The 20,798-nt window shown below is 41.1% G+C and overlaps 1 protein-coding gene across 3 annotated transcripts in view; it reads left to right on the forward strand.

The window, feature by feature from the left end:
* Positions 1-7,082: 7,082 nt before the first annotated feature.
* EML6 (EMAP like 6) overlaps positions 7,083-20,798 on the forward strand; it is a gene marked incomplete at its 5' end in the record, with an annotated part of 84,446 nt that continues 70,730 nt past the window's right edge. For all 3 annotated transcript variants that reach the window (XM_082049310.1, XM_082049309.1, XM_082049311.1), the window contains one exon: positions 7,083-7,279. In XM_082049310.1, the coding sequence (XP_081905436.1) occupies positions 7,083-7,279 (197 nt within the window). The remainder of the gene's footprint in view (positions 7,280-20,798) is intronic.

Genomic DNA, 20,798 nt, shown 5'->3' on the forward strand with positions numbered 1-20,798 from the left:
GAAAGTTCAGACTGAAATAGTTGTTGTCTCGCTTGCCACTTCTCTTTCCTTTTCACTTCCCACTTTAAATCCCAGGATTTAAATCAATGTTTTGTAAAATATTTTGGCATGGCTGCTTTTTTGTGTGAACTAAACGTAGCAGAATCGATGGAAGTTATGGATGGGTTACCCGAGCGTCCTACCGATTGAGGGAAATACCCAGCTACTGGTTTGCAGGGAAATAACCTTGTCATCTCAGTTCTGCAGCCTCCCGCCAGCCTTTTGCTCAAGTGCTGAAGTAAATCAGGCAATAATGGAACTTGGTAGTTCACTGAGCACGAGTCCTGCCAGGTTTAATTTCACCAGGTTCACCGTACCTCTCTTAAGGCAGAATTTTCTTTAAGTCAGATGCCTTCTGGGGAAGCAGCTGAAAGGAATCAATTAAATCAATTAAATGTAAGGAACTTGGGGTTTTAAACTTTTTTTGTGATTATTAAAATACTCTCATATCGGTTTAGATGGAAAGGAGATAAACTGCAAACTAATGTGTTTTCAAGCCAGTTTCCTGCACATGTGCCCAATACAGTGTGTTAATTCTTTTCATGGAGTATACTGTGTTGTCTGGGTTTCTCTTCTTTCTGAAGTTTTAAGCTATTAAACAATTGAATATTCATGCACGTGAGTTTTTACTCCTGTCGTATTACATTGTTCCAGTCTAATTATTAGTAAAATGTAGGATAATGCCACCAGTCTTATAAATGTAAAATTTAACACAGTATGAAAAGCTGAGGTTTGACTATATTAGAAGAGAGTATGAACTAGTTGAATTAAGTATGTGAAAATGTTGGCGCCTTACCATTTTTGTCACTTAGTTAAGCTATTACGATGAATAATTTAGCTGATTGATCTCGACTACCTGTTAATTGTGTAGTGTCGTGGTTGAACATGCCTTCAGAACTGTTTGTTCTTGTTTTGTCTTGCAAGTTTTTTCTGAAAACTGCTTGAATAAAACTCCTTTCTGCTTAGGAAGGCGAGGAGCAAGGAGCAGGAGGGAGGTGTAGTTAAGCCCGGCCCATGTTCCCCTGTGGAGCGTCAGGTGCGGTTTCGGTGCAGCCAGAGCTGGTGAGGCAGGAGGAGCCACCTCGACAGCAGGTCAGAGAAGTCGGGTTGGTGGAGAGGAACGGGAGAGTTGCTCTTGGGTTACGTGAAGGGGAACAGCAGAGGAGGAGGAAGGACTGAGTATGGGTGGTGGAAACGGGACTGGAATTGGAGCAGGTTCATTGGTGAATTGCAGCACTGAACATGGTCAGACCCCGTGGTAGAAGAAACATATTCCTTGTGGTTACCTGGCTGGAGAACAAGGATGTGCAGTGCAGTTCAACACTGCACCGCCGTTTGCTGTGTTAAAAGGTTTTGTTAGATAACCCCTATTTATGTTTCCTCTGGAGATACATCGCAGAAGTAATATAGAGGTTGAACCTTAAGATTTTCAAAGAAAATGAAAGCTGCGTTGCTCTCATTGTGGAAAGAGCAATCGTCCTCCGGTCAGGTCAGTCTGCGCTCCTTTTGTCCTCCTGGGGGGAGCTTTCCAGGCTTGGAGAGCTGCGCCCAAAGGGTCTGTCCACGTCCTGACCAATTTAGTACAATCAGGGGAAAAAAACAAAACTCATTAGCCATAGGAATTAAGCATGTGTTGGGTGGGAGGGTTTTCTTTTAGACTGATGCAAATAATGTCAATCCATCTGTTCTACATAGAGATTTATGTTATTTCGAAGGGCTGTACTCTGTGAGGAAGAGGAACGGTGAAGTAGAGGTGTGTGATTAACCTGTGTTCCTGTGAAGGACTGATTGAGACAGCTTTGCACCTCACCGGGTTCTCTTTTATATGATTGAGTTCACAGAGAATGGACTTGCAGTGCGGGGGTCTTTGAGAAACGTGCTTTTGTAATAAATAACTTGCAGCTATGATGCAGTTTTGCTTTTTTTGTGGATATTTGGGGTTTTTCTGCCTTGGCTAATCACAGGTGGTTGAATAAATGTCAAAACTCAAATCCCAGTGAGTTAGAACAAACACTAGTCCTTTTCATTAAAACAAATAAATCAGAAAATCAGGCTGTGGTAGATGGCTGACTTAACACTAAGAATGAAATTACTGGGAAAAGCAGAATTCAGCTCTCTGACACCTCAGCCTGTGGAGCGACCAACAGAGGCCACGTCCTGACACCAGGAGGAATCGCAGAGGTGGCAGAAGGATTCACCCGCTTTTCTGTGTCGAGCAGGTATGAAATTCAGGTAAGAAATCGCTTGTGTCCTCAGTGCATCAGGATTTTAATTGGCCCTGCGGCTACAGGCCTAGTTGAGGGGTCAGCATTCAGCACTTGAGGCTCTAATTATTTTATTTCTTACTGCTAAATGTAATTTGTCACCTGTTGTCAAGCATTTTTGCCTAGCCTTGTGACAGCAATTCAGTGTTTCAAAGGATTTTAAACAAGTTTACAGTGCAGAGAGGTAAGGCATAAAATGTACCCACGATGCAGTACATGGGGTGGATATTGAGAATAATTAGATTACAGCATATCGCAATTAAATGCAAAAAGCATAAGAGTTAGAGGTTTTGCTTGTGGCCTGTGCCGCTGCGCGGTGTGCCCGGCCCGCGGGGCTGAGCCGCGGCACGGCGTGTGCTGGGAGCAGACCGGAGGAGATCGGCCGCCCACGTGCTCACATCTGCAGTCTGTCATAATGCAGCACCGCGCAGCCCGCCCAGACACCACAGCGGGCCGGAGGCACTGAAGGGGCTGTTCTGCAATGAAATACCCGTTTATTCTGTAGGGTATGAAATAAAGGGTGTTGTGCTTACGTGTGTGTTTGATAACGAATCCTGCCTTGCTTCTGAAGCTCAGCCTGGTGGTTATGAACATCAAATCTACAGTGCACGTTTGTTAGACGTGTCCTATGTCTGAAGTATTGCTTTGTATATTAATGAATTTCACGTCACTGTGAGGTGAGATGCTGTGGTGGTTATTTATATTATAATGGTAGAAATTATCTGGGCTTCACATGAATTTTGTCGCTAGTTTCTTATTAATCCTGCTCTCCTTTTACTCGCACACCTAGCTGAGAAAATGTTTCTGTGTTCAGGGAGTACCAGCGTTCTCCATCAGAGGTCACCCCGTGCTGAGCGATGCTGAGCGATGCTGAGCTCCAGCAGACCTGGGCAGTCCGGTGGGATTCGTGCACTCCAGAGAGCTGGGAGCTTGGATCCAAGTTCTCTCACTTGGAAAAGTCAGATTTTAAGAGCTACATGAACTTGCAGCAAGATTTAGACACGTCCCAGGTGAATCGATATAGGAAAGAAGCTGAGTCCAGTATGGACTTTCCTCTCCAAGCTGGGATTTGAAAGAGTATGGTATGTGTGCTCGTTCAGAAATGGGCTTGCTTTGCATTTGAGGATGGAAAAGACTCCATTTTTTTTTTTCTGTTATTTTGCTAATGCTATTTCTGGCCAGATCCCAGCATTTCATTAATGCAAATCAGTGTCTCTGCCCACAAGGAGCCAATTCCCCTGATATTATTTTGTGGTTGAATTGTAAAAACACTGAGAGGCATCAGTCAGGATTGGATTAATGTAATGCCAGGCAACAAACAGAACGAGATCACAGCTCCTGCTGCTGATCTCCCCCCCCGCCAAGTTCTCATAGATTTTTATATAATTTTAAAAAATTATTTACAGCTCAAATAAGAGCTATTTTGAAATACCAATTAACATGCTATCTCAGTCCATCTACTGTACATTCATCCATAAAAAATATGGGTTATAAAGGGTATTTTGTGTAGCAAAGATGTAGGGCATAACACAGATGTTTCTGGGAGGGAAAATCTCTGTGTTCGTTGGTAATCACAGCTCTTGGATCTGTATGGAGTGGGCAGGATCTGTCACAGAGGACTGGAGTTCATTTGAGATGCGGTGCTTTGTGGCTGCTTTAACACAGGAAACAAAACACTTAAAAAAACAGACACAAAACCCCCACAAACTCCTCAAAAACCCCATCAGCAGTGGGTCATCCCGTGGGCATACAAGATACTCTCTCAGTTTGTTTTTATGTTTAGAACAAAAGAAGTAAATATCATGTGATATATTATTATATATATTCTGGGCTAACAGTGCTACAATGAGGAGGAAGAACAGTGGTGCTACTGCAAAAATATATATATTCTCATTATGTTATTAAATGTGTTGATTTTTACAAGAGTTGCGTTCGATTGGAAACAGGTTCGGACATTCAGTCAGATTTATACCCAGTATCAACACCAGAAAGCAAACGTGAAAGCATCAGTGATATTTCTGTTGTGCTGATGATGAACGGTAGGTCGCAGTATTGAGGAACAGTTTTAGCAACATGACCGTTCCTAATAGGAAACTAATAATGCCTTTTTCTTTTTAATTAGGGAAAAACAACATCCACCAAAAGAATAAAACCCACCAAAACCAAAAAAACCCCTCACAACGACAGGTAATTCAATCGCAAAATCCTTGAGAGTAAAGATTATAGGAAAAGAAGTGCAATTGAACTTGTCATTCCATGTTTAGTTTTGAGGGGGTTTTTAAACATTTTTGGGGTGTCGGTTCATGACTTGTGCACTTCATTGCTACAGGAATGAGAATGATTTATAACAAATAATTTTTTTATAAAACAGGGGATGTATTTTTAGCAAAGCAATGTCTATTGTTTAATTCCCCCACACTTTGACCATACTAAATATCACAAATTTAAAAAAAAAAAAACATATATGCCAAGGTTGTACTGAAGGAGTGTTACCAAGGGGAAATTAAATTAAATTAAATTAAATTAAATTAGACAAAAAGGTTTGTCCTGACGGATTTTAAACTGCAGAATATAAGTGGTGTTGTCTGTGTTCGGTTGTCATATGTTTTGAAGGGGGATTTGTAGTAATGGTTTGCGTGCCTCGGTGTGTATTTTGGACCGTGACATTTGCCATGTTAACTGCTGGGACAAAAAAAAAAATGTCAAATGTATTTGTCAAAAGTACAAAAAGCCAAAAGTATTTTTGTTCTATCTTCATTTTTCTAAGTTACCGTGAGACTTGGATACAACTGTGAACGGGGAAAAGCGGGAAGGTGTTTTTCAAGGTGTTTGTGCGTGACTCGTGTGGCGCTGCAGGGAAGGGCGAGCTGGTATTGGACATTTCACGCTCTTTTTTCAGGTTGGTGTGGGTCCGTGAACGAGACAGCTGCAGCGCGGTTGTTAAACCCACGGTGCGGGTGAAGCGGGAGCTCGGCCGCCTCAGGGCCGGGGCCACGCTCGGGAGGGCGGGAAGAGCCGCGCGGGAACCGCCGTCTCCACGGCAACGCGCGGCGCGTGGCCGCAGGGCATTCTGGGAGCTGCAGCCGCCGCCCGCCAGAACTCGCGTCCCCGTGAGGCGCCGCGGCCGCCCGCCCGACCCCGGCTCCTCAGGCTCCTCAGGCTCCTCAGGCGGCGGGGCTGCCTTCGCTCGCCCGGCCATCCGCTCCGGTGCGCACCGGGAGGGGGCGGCTGTTGCCGGGTGGCGGGGGAGCCGCTGCTCCTCCCGACATGGAGGGCGGGCGGTGCCTCCGCCCCTCGCCGTGAGGGGGAGCGGCCTGAGGCGCCGCGGGCAGGTCCGCCCGCCCCGCGGGACGGTGCTCCGGCTCTCCGGGGACGGGCAGGGCCGGCGCTCCGGCTCTCCGGGGGCGGGCAGGGCCGGCGCTCCCTGTGGAGGCGGCTGCCCGGGTGCGGTGCCGGGTGTTTCTCTCAGGTTTGCTCCCAGCGCAGGTCGCTGAGGGCGGGCTGTGTCGCCCGTGTCCCGGCGCTGGGAGCGTGTGTGTGAGCCGGGATCAACACGCTGCTCTTCAGTTCGGACACATAATGTGAGGCGTGTTGTGTGGGGAAAGGTAAAAGGGTTAGACGTCTAGTCTGGCACTGTGCTCGCCTTTGGGTTTGCTCCTCTGATTTTAGCATTCTCTTGCGAGTTTCTGGAGCGTTGGGTTTGGTTTCTTGCTGGGTGGTACTGTAAAGGGGTGGATGTCTTATTGCAAGCAACATGCAGCAGCCACATTCGTCTGATAATGACAATACAAATCTTGCCGTAGAAAAAGCAGATGAGAAGCAAGGAAACGTGTTCCTTTGGAATATTGTACCAAAGGATGACAGCAAATGAATTAAAAAAACAAACAAACAAAACCCAAAACAAACAACACCACAATTCCCCCTTACTTCATGGCAAATCTGAGTGGTTTGTGACTGGAAAATTGGAACATAAAATTGTTTTAATTGTGTAGTAGCTATAGACTCTAAAAGGACGAAGTTTGGGGTTGCTGGAGGATAAAGAAAGATGGGTTAATATTACCGTATTTATGCTGGTTGTTGTATATGAATCCTCTCTTTCAATAGCATCTCGTATGAAGACTCAGAGCATCAGATCCTGTTGAAAAGCTTTAAAGACTGTAGCCTACTCAGAACTGCCACAGCAGGGATCCAAACAGTGCCTCACCCCCCAGTAGCCCCTTTGCATTTGAAATACGCATGCATTTTGCAGTTGAAAACCACGGGGTTTGTTTTTTCTCTCTCTTTCAGTTTTAACCCAAAGATAGCTGTCTTGACGAGAAGAGCACCCGGGAAGCTTTCTGCAGGAAGCCAAGAAGGTGCAATACGGGAGATGCAGCAGGGAGCCTTTTGCAGGTGGCGGTGGTGACGCACAGAAGTTACTTTGCCTTCGGAAAGAAAAAAAAAGCCCTCTGTGCTGCTTATGTAGGTGTATATTTGCGATCTCCCTTCTCCTCCAAGAAGTTGCCTGGGTGGGGAGGCAGCAGCTGCTCGCCCTGGGCAGCAGCAGCAGCAGATTATGGTGGCAGCGCAGCAGTGAGCACGGCGGCGGCGGCAGACCTGAGCCGCCAGTGTGTTTGCCGTTTAAGCTCGTTCATCGTCGCTGGGAAGTGCCACCTGAAGCTCCGGCAGCTGGGCAGGCGTCACTAACGTTGTGAAGGGGCAGACCCCGCGGGGGGAAGGAGCCCAGGGAAGGGGGGGCTGGGTTCTGTGTGTGCTGGTGGGCAGAGGGGATTGGTTATCATGGCGGATCGGACAGCTCCCAGATGCCAGCTCCGGCTGGAGTGGGTTTACGGGTACCGGGGTCACCAGTGCCGCAACAACCTGTACTACACGGCAGGCAAAGAGGTGGTTTACTTCGTGGCTGGAGTCGGCGTGGTTTATAACACCAGAGAGCACAGCCAGAAATTCTTCCTCGGGCACAACGATGATATTATCAGGTAAGGGGGCTGACTTTTCTGGCAGTGGGGTGGGGTGGGGTTTAAAGGGAAGGGAGGAGAATGTAGGGCTGGTGTATACCCCCTCCTTGTTGCTTACAGCTCAGCTCGCACCTCTTGTTGTGAAGCAGCTCAGATTTGTGAGCAGCAGTCTGGTTGAAAGCTGGCTTTTTAGATATTGTTGATTATTATTATTCTTTTTGTAGCAAAGCTTCAAAATGTTGCAGTAATAAGTTTTTCTATTGCACTGCACCAAAAGCAAAGCATTTTATTTCAGTACGGAAAAGCACTGGGAAGATCTTAGTGCAACAGTGCTGCAAAATTGTGGATCCAGCACCTTAATCTTTCCTGGGCTGGGACCCTCGCTCACCGATGCTGATGTCTTACAGAAGGCAGGTGTAGCTCTCCTTACACTCAGCAAATCCCAGCACAAAAGTGCCATAGATCTGACACGTAGTTCAATCTAATCTCTTTTTTAATATCATCTGGAAAATTTCATTCAAAATCAAGTTTAGCTGTTTGTACTCCAGCCAAAAAATCCCAAGCATGCTGGTGCAAGATGGCTCCAGAAGCACAGGTCTTGCTTCTAGTCTTACCAATTTTTTGTCTGTTTCTTTCAAGTACTGTTTAAGAAGTGGGTTTAATTGATGTTGTTGTCTTACTGAAATATTAATTTTACTGCACCTCACAAGATAACAAAATAAAAATGTGGTTACAGAGTTCAAGGTAGCCTTTTAAAAAATCTGTCCAAAATACAGAAATTTACATCAGTAAAATAGAAAATAAATGTCGTCTCTACTACTTTATGACTGAAATCTGAACGGAGAATATCCTTATAAAGGACGTTGCATGGTAACGCCACTCCTCTGAGCACAGCTAACTGCTGCCCTCCCTATTCACCTAATTCAGCATGAATGAAGCATTTTCTTGCTGATGTGAAACCAGAATAGTCCCAGGTGACTCATGGTGCAGTAGCACTGTGGAAACATCTGCTGAAGTCAGAGTTTTGACACTCGGTAGCAAAATCACATAATTGTTCTGTAATCATTCTGGAGCCTTGTTTACAGAAAACCATCCACTTTTCCCAGCGAGAGCTTTTGGCTGCTGGGTAAGCTCATGGCATTCCTCTCCTCCCCTATACAATACAGTAGCATTTCATGAAATACAGTGGATGTGCCTAAAGGTTCATTCTGATTTCAAAAGTGTTATCAGTTCCAAAAGACTGTTTAAATAGACACTTGGCTGTTCAGATCCTTCAGAAAAGAAAGAGTATTTTAGATGCATCTGCAGTAACATGAAATTGAAGATTGCCTTGGACATAAATTTTGATCCTCTATGGAATATGAAGTATAATGCAGAGTCGTATATTTCTGAGCTTGTGTTTGAATTCTCATTAAGTACTAGAAATATAATTTATAGAGACACAACAAAATATCTATAAATGCACTGGTTTTTGGTTAGGCAGTGATACTTTGGTTCTCTCTCTTTTACCTTTTTTTAAAAATATTCCATCAGCTGAGCAAAAGATGTCCTGATTGTTATACTAGACAAAACCTCTCTCCCAAAACCAATTGTATGGTATAACCTTTGTGTCTTAAAAGGCACCTCATATGAGGAGACTGCTTTCGGCAGTGTCACATTCTAATATACAATGGGAATAGAAAGAATATGAGTATTTGTATGGTATTTGTACTTGGATGCTGGCTGTGCCTGTTCTGCTGTTTAAAGCAAACTAGCAACCACCTGTTCACATTAGCAGGTGCATTGAGGGAGTTGCTGTATGTCCAGCTAATGCTTTGGAAAGGTGAGTTTTGTTTCTGATATGCAACAAATCAAAATTCTGTAGGATGATTATAGTTTCAACAAGGAATGAAACATTTGGATCCAGAAAGCATGAGCAGGACTCAAATAACTGCTGATTTTAGCTTTTAGTGGCCAGGAAATGTTGCTGTCACACGGGGCTTAAGGAAGTAGAGAATCTCCAAAACACCGCTAGAACATTCTGCACCTAGTAACGGTTACCTCCTTGTTTTTGATGCACTTTGCAGTTGTTATTGATGCAATATCCCATCACTGTAAGTACTTTTGAGTAGGTGGTTCCTTGTGTTGTTACTACTGATATGGCTAATAAATGCAGGGATTTAAATTCTCACTCTTTAGGCTTCACAGTTATCATCCAATTGGGATGAATGTACTTATCCCGTTTTTCTGGTCGCGTTGGTATTTGCTTGCCTGAGACCAGCTTCTAAACAGCAATGCATACATTTGCAGTCCAACAGGTTGTAATTTCTAAAGACATTTGAAACATGATTTAAAAAAAAGAAAACTTTCAAATTTGAGAAAATACTGCAAAATTGTTAGGACTGGAAGACCCAGAAGTGGGAAGATCACCTGCTTCCCAGGGTTGCCATTAGCTCCTCCTGTGCTCAGAGGTTTCTGTGAATACTAATTTGTGGAAAAAATGATGAACCTATGATTCAGAGGGTTGAGAACCTGTGCATTAGCTTGCAGTGTTTATTAAGATCATGAAAGTGGGTATTTGTCCTTGGTGAAAAGGTCAGATGTTTAAAAGTGCGTGCTTGATGTGTTTTTGCAAGTTTTATAGTCATGCGTCTTGCTTTGTATCAAGATAATGCAGTTGGACGTAATTTAGTTTGGGCTAAAGTAGAACAGACTCTGTTGGATTAATGGAGAAAATAAGTCCTGTTTGTATGAGGAACTTAACATGCTGCGCTCAGCTAACAGGATGTTCAGAGTATGAACACGTGAGTTCTGAAGTGGTGTGTTCTCAGTGCAAGGCCACCACAGGTTGCTGTGCTTCCAGGTTCTTCCTCCTCTTATCTTCATGATGAGCTGAGGTCCTGAGCTGCCACATTTCCCTGATAAGTGAGCTCTGCTTTGTGGAGGGGTGGGACGGGATGACCTGCTAACCTGAATTATTCTGGGCTGCTTTTGTAACTTCCAGTCGTATGATACAATTCTTGCATGTTATTTAGTTAAGAAATAGTTAATACTAGTGATTAACAAGCACTGTTGCTGTAAAAGGGGATCAACATGTGGTTGAAATGAATAGCGTTGGTTCTGGTCTCTCGAGACTGCTGATGCATTTTGTTTGGAGACTAAAATGCCATGTCATTTACGAAGTTTACTTCACAATTGAAGGGGACGAAATACATCTCGTTCTTCTCCCTCTCTCCCTCTTTTTCAAAAGCTGAAGGCTTTGATTGCTGAGTACAGCCCAGCAATGGAGGGATGGGGAAGGTCAGAATGCGCCTGCTTTCTCTGAGCTGTCAGCCCTACAGTTTACCCAAAGGTCTGTGTCACAGGCCACAAAGCAATCAGAAAATGTCTGGCATGGTAGCTCTAAGTTTGATCTTGAAATGTCATCTAGCTGAAGCATCATTACATTTTAGTGTAGAAGGTGTTGTGTGGACATATTACACATGTAACTTGTATTCATTGAATTCGGTCATTTGTGCTTTGCAGGATTAGGTTTCAGAAGCTGTAACATTGACACATGGGGGTTGTTTTCCTTAGTGCGTAATTGAAAAGTGGGCTTTTGCAGCAGCTCATCGTAATGACTGTTAGTTAATGTATTAATGAGAATCTTGCAATTCAAGCAGCGTCCCTTCCTTAAACAAAACATACAAGTGTAGGATTTATGTTTAGTATAACCACTTGCAACACTGGATCATTAGTTTTGACAGTAATTGAACACTTTCAAAGGAACAGAAGTTTTTCTTTTATATTGTGCATTACTCGTATAACAACAAGCAATTAGATTACTCCTTTTATTTTTTTTCTCTGGAGTGTTGAATGGAGGCCATTCTTTCCTATAAATTTTCTGGAATTTATGCATGTGAAAGCCAAAAAAGCTCGCCACAGAAAACAGCAAATATAAAAATATAACCAGTTGAGATACTTCTCATTATAATTTAAAATCCAATTTATTTTATTTATTTTTATGTAATTCCTTGTAAACAGAGCTTCCTGACCTTGAGAAGTTTTTCCAATGGTGTAGGAATAAAGTTATGTCTTCCTGTTCTTGTATTCCCAAGAATTTCTGCAGTATTGAACAGTTTTCCTGAGTATGTCAAAACTTATGGAGATAACACCTTTGACAGCATATTGAAGACTTCACCTGCACTTTTTATATACCGCAGGTTCCTGTGCGATCTGAAATGTGTAGTCTTGTGCATTTACAAAAGCACATTTTGCATCCCAGTTGCATGGTCTCTCTGCAGTGTTTGCTGTCCCGGCGCAGTACCTGGAAAGCCAGTCCATAATCTATGGGTACCAAAGCATGTCATTTATGTAAGGCTGCTTAAAATGTAATAGCAATGTCAGATTTATCAGAATATTGCTGTAAGTATGCTGGAGTGTGTGTGTTCCACTGTGCTGACAGATTGAGATTAAAAACGCGGATGTGCCAGCGGTGATGAGATTTCCTGTGCTGCGAGAGTGACTGGAGGCCTGCTCTGTTCTGTACAGTGATCATTTCAGGAGACAGGATGCGTATTGGAACATGACTGCACGTTTTCTAGTTGTTCTGCAGCTGGGAAAAAAGAAATACGATGCTTGAAGCAATGTCATATGTTGTTGACTGTAGTGACCGTGCTTTTGGAATAATTAAATTGTGGAGGTACGCAAATCAAACTGCCAGAGTTAAAATACCTGAATTGTACTTTTATATTTTAAATTATTTATTATAATAAAATTTCTGTTTGTAGGATGATGCTTATTCAAAGGGATCTAAAATGTATGTTTAGTTGCCACCATTTGGATGGTAAGTGACAGCACTTGTTTGCTATAGAATGATGCTGAAGTCACTGTGGTTGTTTCTTTCTATAAGCGCATGGGTGACTGTCCTGTCTGTGGCTTGTGCTGAGCCGTGACTTTAGTCACAGAAGGTGCATGTGCAGGGCTGCTGAAACGTGGTGACCTAAAAGATAGCAAAGTAGCAATGAAGCCATCCCAGATTGTCAACCACAGAAATTCCAGATCTGCTTCTAATGCAGATGCTGTGTGAGTTCCTATGCAGAGCCATTAAAATTTGAAAGACCTTGGAACAGGTAGGGTGAAGCAGAGTCTGAGATCCAGGTACACTAACAGGCTTTGGGAGCTGTTTTGAGACAGTAGGTTGTTAAAGGAGTTTCATATGAAAGAAATTAATCCCACATAAAAAATTCCTCTAAGGAGCTTATTGTTTGTTTAGCTTTCAATTTCAAAAAAAAACAGGGGAAAATGGCATTTATTTAATGAAGTTCTGGTGGCCACTCTTTTTGCTTAGCATGATTGCTGGAAGAAACAGAAGGGGATTGTGTACTGAAGTTTCACAAGTATTTATTGTGGTGGAAGGGTTGCTTATCCAAAACCTTGCTCAGAGCGTTCCTTGATATTTTAAAGATTAAGTTTATTGGATGTTGGGTCAGGATATGAAAATTTTTGCTCTTTGAGACTTGAAAAGATTTTTGGTTGTTTAATGTTGTTAAATAGTGGTGTTAAATGAATGTCACTATGCTTTTTTTATTATTTATATGCTTTTTCTTTAATGCATGGCACTTCCTCTGTTACAGTTCCCACGCTGCCTCATTTAATGAATTGTTTTCTATACCACATGTTATGCTATTCAGAATTTAATTAAAATGGGGGGTGGGACAGGACTTCTTTTTAGTATGGGACTCTTGCCTATAGAATTTTGTATATAAATTACATCAGAGATCTCAAATATAAACAAATATTTCAATTTAACTTCAAATGAAAATTTGGTATTTCATATTGTGACGGGAAATTTTAACAAAGAATTTTGATCAAGAGAGCTAATTCCCTTTATTTCCCTTGTGTTTAGTGGAGAGAGAAGCGCTTTCTCAGCTTAAGAAATGAGTCATGGTGTTGCCTGAGTAGGCTGATGTTCTTTGGGAGCAAATGGGGAGGAAAAAAAAGCAGCATGTATGGTGTATTTTGTGAGATGTGACCACTACCTAAGGGACCCTGGGATAAATGGAAAATGGGCTAGGAGCACGGAAGAGGCTAGTTAACCTTGTTAAGTGACTAGGCCGGTAATGAAGTGGCTATCAAGCAGTTTGTATCCATATCCTGTGCATCAACGTGTAAAACTTTACCTTGGAATATTGTTAAACTTGCGTAATAGCCAAGAAACAGAAACTGATAGCCTACTGTGTTCATTAAAGTTGTGAGGAGTAAGGTGAAGAACAACCAAGTGATTTTAGACTGAGGCTTATGTGTCAGCCAGATTTAGTTTCTGCGTTTTGGTACCTCTGAGTTGCACACCGATCCCATGACGTTTTCTGAATGGAACGATATTGACCTCTTGTTTTATTGTCTACTCTGTAGATGTAGGCAAGGATTCTAGAATAACAAATCTTCAGAAGCACACGTGGCAGAAGCCTACAGTCTTCAACTCTTGCACCAAACTGGTTACGTCAGTGTATACTTAAACAGTTTTTGTTGCAGTATAGATTAATGGAGAAATTATAAATAATAACGTGTGGTACAGAAAATGTATGGCTTGCATTGACAACAAATGCCAGGAACAGGATAGGTTTTTGGAGAGCTTGTCCATTGTACTTTTTAGCTAAAGCTTCTACTGAAGAGTTAGGTACGATACGTTTTTTTGTGATAGGTATCTAGTGGATGCAGTTTTGCTCTCAAAATTATTTCATGCAGAGAGGACATTTTGCTCAGGAAACCTATAAGAGAATAGTAGAGCAAGTAGGTATGTGAACTATATACAAGGACAAATTAAATCTTCTTTAGAAGCTTATATTTTTTAAAGCTCTGAAACTAATCAATATCTTACATCAGTAAAGCAGGGTCCTGTTTCTTTATGTCCTGCACACAATTAAGTCCATTGCTGTTTCACACTCCTGGCTGGTTGCCATCATATGGTTAAATCGGCAAGTCTGCTAAACCAAACTGATTGCAGTTGATTAGCTTATCTTATTGAAACGGCATTTCCCAATCTCAAATCGGGTTTGTGCTCAAATATTCTGTTCACTTTTAGCCTCCAAGTATCGTATGAGCTATTAGCAAAACCCACTTTCTCTGTGTAAGGGGGGAGCACAATGCTTTTCTACAGAGGCATTAGTAAATAGAGTAGGTGGTATAAAAAGGAAGATGTATTTTGTGCTCCAGATGAAGCTGACAGTTGTGGTATGAAGCCTGCTGGCTTTCCCACTGTGATGCAGAAGGCAAAAAACCCTATAGCGTCCATGATGCCATAAGCTAGAGAGAAAACATGATTAGTAAATGACGAGCAGTAAACCAGATTATAACTGCCTGAACGACAGGCTGCCAGGCAGTTACATAATGGCATGAAACTTGAGTCTCCAGCACAACACTGAGCCGAAAATACAGCAAAACGGGCTCCGATGAGACCTGATCTCTGGGATTTCACAGAAAGCACAACTGCGGGTTCAGAATCTCTGCTTGCAAAGTTTGCTAAGAAATCAAGAGGAAAAGAGAAATAATAATAGGCAAGAGAATGAGCTATAGTGCTTACATAAAAAGCCATAATTCCACGTTTGTTTATATAACTCCTGGTATTAGTCTCACCAAAAAGAAGTTGAAAAGGCATTCTTTGGATAACTGTAATCTCTCTGAAGTACGGCATTTCATGGATTTTGGTAGAGTAATAACTTTACAACACCCACTCTTTCGTATTTGTGGCTGTGACTGGCTGCACATTGAATAAAATAGGTAAAATTAGTAACTGTTTGGATAATTAAGGACTGTATATCACGTAAAGAGATACATGTGTTTTGAATAATAGGAAGGCCCTATATTATGAGGGTGCCCAGTGCAGCCAGTTCTGCTGAAGAGAAAATAAGCTGAAGTGGTTTGTGAATATCCTTTCAAAATGTATGATCAATCATTCACCACAGCACGCAGATTAAGGAACAGTTCCAGTGACACTCTGGTTCCTCAGCAATTTGATACTGAAAATTCTATCTACTGTTGCTTATGTAAAATGTTAGTTTAATTACATGACATTACTGTTTATTTGAAACTTACTGTATTTACATTTTATATCATTGTTAAGCAACCATAAATCATTCTTGTTGGCATTGCCTAACTCAAGATAAGTTAATAGCAAGTCAGATAGTGCACATAGCCTGCGGGCTTTCAACGTTGCGGCAGGTGTTTACATAGGTTTTTTCTGTTATCTAGTTTAGGTGCTACTTGAGAAACTAAAGCCAAGAGCCCACGTTAATTCAGTTGTCAAAGGCAAAGTGTTTCCAGGCAGGCAATCCAAACCTTTTCTAGGTTGGTTGCCTAAAATAGAGGTACTGAAAGATTTCCCTTCATACGCTTGTTTTCCAACTCTCTGGTTTGTATCCAGTGCAGAAGTTACCTGATTCAAGGAACATGCTCAGTTTCCAAGCTCCATCTTCATTCTTTGCTATTTCTCTCTCTGTAGAGCTACCACAGACATCATTTACTTTTCAGCTGTCGTGATGTCTCTGTGGGCACCACCTTATGTGCTGACATATGAATTGCTCTGTTAACACAGATGGATCATTTAAAAAGTTTGGAAGTAAGTTAATGTTCACTGCCTAAAATTTCTAGAAAATACTTGGATTTCCAGGGAGAAAACTAAGATTACATCTTTAAGTCTAAAATACTAACATGATGAATCTAAAAAACCTTTATACTTTTCAAAATCTTTGCAATTTACTAATGAAACTCTGCTGAAACTTTCAATACAAATTTCTGTGGTTCAGTGGACACTAGTTCTGACTTGCATGGTTTTGATATTGCTAATGAAGCTTTTCTCTTTTAAAATGTCAGCATGAGACATCATTCAAATGAGACCATCAGTGATGAACATAATAAGCATTGCAAGAGATGCTGGGAGTCGTGGGTGCGCAGACTCCTCTTGGAGGTGTCTGCGTTCTAGAGCTCTTGGTGTGTTTGCTGGCAGTGGCAGCGCTGGCTCTGTCTGCGTGGGGCCTTGCAGCACACGGCTTAGGCTGAGTTCAAAACAAGGGAGAAAGACTTGAAGCTGTAGAAATCGGCATAGTAGGTTTGGGGCGAGAAAAAGAGATTGACTTTCCAAAATCTGCTGAATACAGGAGTGTGACTAGTGATGTGAGGAAATCTTAGATCTACATAGAAGATGGGCGACAGCTATTTATTTTTGTGAATGCCTATCTTCAGAATACTTTAAATCTGATTAGATAGTATTTTTCTCTGAGAGCTGGCATCATGTGAGATGCAATAGGATTTTTCTGCAAGAGCTGAGTGCAGCATCTGTTTATCTGAGCAAGGAATATTTTGGCACTTGTGTCTACATGAGTATAATTTTACGCTTCTGTCTCAGTTAGTTACTAGACCTGATGATCATAAGCTAATTTAAATTAGGAATAACCACGATATTTTGTTTTTTCAACGGATTAAAACAAGTATGAATACACCGATGTTAAATTAGACAGTTATTTAGAATGCTCTGTTTCTTGCTGTATTAGACAGTTATTTGATGGAATTACTCTGAATGTGCTCTGTACACAGTGTATTGCATTTCACATTTTCCCTGTGGTATCTGTTATTTTTCACTTTGAATCTATGGGACTCCCTACTGCCTAGAGGTAAACGTTCTTTTACCTTGTCATTTAGTTTGGTATGAATTACTTTATACATGATGACAGTTTAGTGCACTGCATGAAGTTTTTTCTGCCTTCTTCCCCCCTTCCAGATATAACTAGTTAATCAGCTTAACCCCCTCGAAACGGAGCATTTTCTGCAGCTCTCACAGGTTACTACCAGTTGGGCTGTAGTTTCTGGGTACTGATCCACCTCAGTCTTTTCTCAGGATTGTGTTCTGGTTTTTAATATTTTTAAAAACACATTTAGACACACACAAACATATATATATATGTGTGTATATATATATATATATATATATAGTGTGTGTATATATATAATTACGTAGAATTAAATAATGCATACATATATAAAGCCTGATATATATACTTGGTTTTCCAACAAATTGTTGACTAAATGTTTGACACAAATTTTCAATATTAAAAAAGCCCCAAACCTCTATTCCATGTTACAGCATGTTATGTGCTTTGGAATTGTGGATGAGCGAGCTGATGACAGCCACAATCTATGCAGTTGTGAGTTATCTCGAGATAACCAGGAATATGGCTCTCTCAGTAAGGTGTGTGCTCACACAGCAGCACATTTGGGAACAAGCCTCTCTTGAGCTTTCCAGAAAGTCCGTTTCACCATAATTTGAGATCATTAGCATCAGAACTCTGACAATGAAATCATCTGGATTGTGGCCAGCCCTGAATTACCCCTTTGGCTTCTGGACACTTTTTCTTGGGTGCTGGTGGTAGCGGTGATGAGGGTTGCTGTCCTTCGGTCTGTTTATGAGGGTACTGGACTTAAACCCGACATTGCTCAGCAGTTGAAACTAAATAGAAATGTGAAATCTCTACAAATCTGAGATTTTTTTAATTGTGACAGAATTTCAGGGAAACATTACTAGGATGAAAAACAAGCTCTTGAATTGTGCCAGGAGGGGCTTTTTTGGCACTGGGGTATAAGCTTAAAAAAAAGAAAGAAAAAGAAAAGTGGTAGTCACCAAAAAAAAAGTGATAGCCACAACCCTTATTTGTTCTTTGTGGCTTGCTCTACTGGCTGTACGCTAACACATCCAAATCTAGTTTACTGGTTATAGCATATGACCAATAAATCACAAACAGAAGAGCTTCACTACATTTCAGCATAAAGGCATAAGACATTCTGCCCAGAAGTTTGTGGGATGTCGAGCTCCCGTTTCTTTCTGGAAGCAGATCCTGGCATTTCACGTGTCCTTTCCAGTTACCTGTGTGCTGACCATTCCTGTGGGAACGTAACGTCTCCCTGCTCTCTTATTTTCTCTTAATTCTGTTTGGCTTGCATCTTTTTCTTTTCCTGTTCTATTTTCACTCTTCTATGTTAATCTAGTTATTTATGTTATAGTTCCAGTCAATACAAGAAGATACTCCTTGGCTAAAACAATAATTTGTTATGAATCTGCATTGTTTCCCCAAATCTGCAAGTGAGATGCTGACTTACACAGTTCAGAGTATTTATTTATCTAAAATGAGGTTCGATTGATTGATGCAATCATTTCAGTCATTTTTCCAATTAAATAAAAAATATTATTGTCTAATGCTATGTAAAAGAACCTCACTTTTTAAGGTGTATTCCAGTCAAGTTAGGAAGCTTATTTCCAAAGTAAATTGCAAACATTTCTAGATATATCTATGACTTCATCATGAGCCAAAGTATATAATTTTACCATTTTAGTATCCAAATAATGAATATGGAACGATGCTTTGGCTTTCATTTTTTTTTGTTTCTGAGATGATTACAGATCTTTTTTTGCTTATTCCAGCTGCCTCGTAATACAAAAATAAAAGCAAATTTATGCAAAATACATTGCACAAGTTAACATATGTTAAAATTCGAGTTGTTTCTCAAGTAGGCTGATATTTTTGCAAGAAAGAGAAGAATGTGGATAATGTGTCACACATCAGTCAAATCTGTTAATCTTTTGCTTTCAAAAATACGAGTGTAATCAGAAAATATTGATGGCTGTATTTTTGGCTGAGCAGTGAGTGTATTAGTACGGCAGACTCCGATGTTCCTGGAGATGTTACACTAGCTGTCTAGGTACCACTAGCAGGAGCCTCAGAAAGGGCAGACTTAGCCTGAGTTTTATTATTCCTTCTATGGCAAATCTGGGAATTCCTCCAATGCACTGTTACTTAAAATACGGCTGCTTCCCATTTTGTGTATTTGCCTGTACTGAGAGCGCAACATGAGATATGAATCCCCAGATCAGCTCAGAAGCTGGTTTGTAACACAATTTTAAAAGCTGCACCCTGAGGATTCTGCATATATGGTGTACCCCATAGACCCTGCAGATGCAGCAAATTGGACAGATTTATTGCATTCTAATCTTAAATTACATTTTAATATGCACTTAAAACATTATGATTGTGTAAACAACTATTGGGAAAACAGTGTTTTAATTTATTTCACTTTTAGTGTGAGGATTTTTGCTGTCATATATTTCTGTTCTGAAGCTAATGAAGAATGAAATCCGTATATAGTTCTTCTAGTTTTGCGGCCAAAGCTTGGAGCATACTAAGGCAGAGAGCATTTTGTACAGCCTTTTCCTTGATGGAAGGTCACATTTCTGAATGCAGTGCCAAATAATACAGCTTCTTGAGAAGATGCACTGGACACTCTCCCCCTGTTCTTTGTGGTGTTCTGGTGAGGTGACACAAGAATGTACAGAATTTGAACTGTCATTAGGTGGACAGCTCGAGCCCCTTTGACTCTCTTGTCTCTCGTTGCTGTTGCTTGTAGCACTGCTCATTTCTGACACCTCCCTTGGTGGGACAGGCTGTGGGAGCAGCAGGTCCAGCAGGCGGAGCTCGGGGGCAGAGCAGAGACCAGGGGTGGCTGATGCTCCTGCATCTTGTCTGGTACACACTACCCACGATGTATACCATGGGCTTTCTTAGACACACACCATGTATTAGCTTGCATGTGCATACTCTTTGTGTTGTATACATAGTATTATGCACATGTATATAGTCTTAATATGCTTGCAAACAGTTATCACAAAGATTAAAGTAAGTCTGTGTATTCTTCCTAAATATAATTAAAATACCATGTTGATATTAACTCCTGATTTTGGAATTATAATCTCAAGAATAAGATTTGATATCATAGAAGTCTTAAGAAGTAATTTGATTTTCTAGTCCTGAGGAACTACAGTTTCTCATCTGAGAGCACTGCTTATGCCCACAATAGCCTGAAAAAATACATTTTTAGCGCTTATACAGTCCTTTGTGAGATTCCAAAATGCAAAAGCAAAGAAAGATTTGACTTTGGCTTGTGTAATTAGTATTAGCATTTACATTTGAAGCTGCTTCTTTCTTTTATGTGGTTAGGCAGCGGGTTAATGGAATAATAGAATTGTCTGTCTAATGGACTTCCTCACTCCTCAGGCGCTCTGCTTTTGTCCGGACCATCACCCCAGGGGGAACTGATGGACTGAGTAACTAACAAAGCCAGTTACTTTGTTCTTTTGGGTTGCTTTTTTGTGAGGAAAACATGAAACATACTTATGTAACATGGCATTAAATGACTTAGACAAAATATTTGATATCACAGGAAAATAGTACGGGTTAAAAAGCGAAAAAAGTGGAACAATTAACTTTTTTTCAAGTGACTATACAAAGTTGATTTTAATATTAAGCATCAAAGAATTATTCTAACCTAAAAATGATCAATGAACCAGGAAAGACATAAAAAACAAACCTTTTCCCGGTTATAATTTCTATATGTGGTTAAGTCTAAAAATGACTAAAGTGATTTTCTGTCTTTCACCAGATGTAGGTGGGAGGAATTGTTTAATTCATGTAGTTTGGGGTTTTACACCTCTGTGGTAAAACTCTTTTAGTGATTTCTGTAAGATCAACTCAACAATATT

This window comes from Streptopelia decaocto (assembly GCF_964273445.1).
Source record: "Streptopelia decaocto genome assembly, chromosome: 3".
Classification (NCBI taxonomy): Eukaryota; Metazoa; Chordata; class Aves; order Columbiformes; family Columbidae; genus Streptopelia; species Streptopelia decaocto.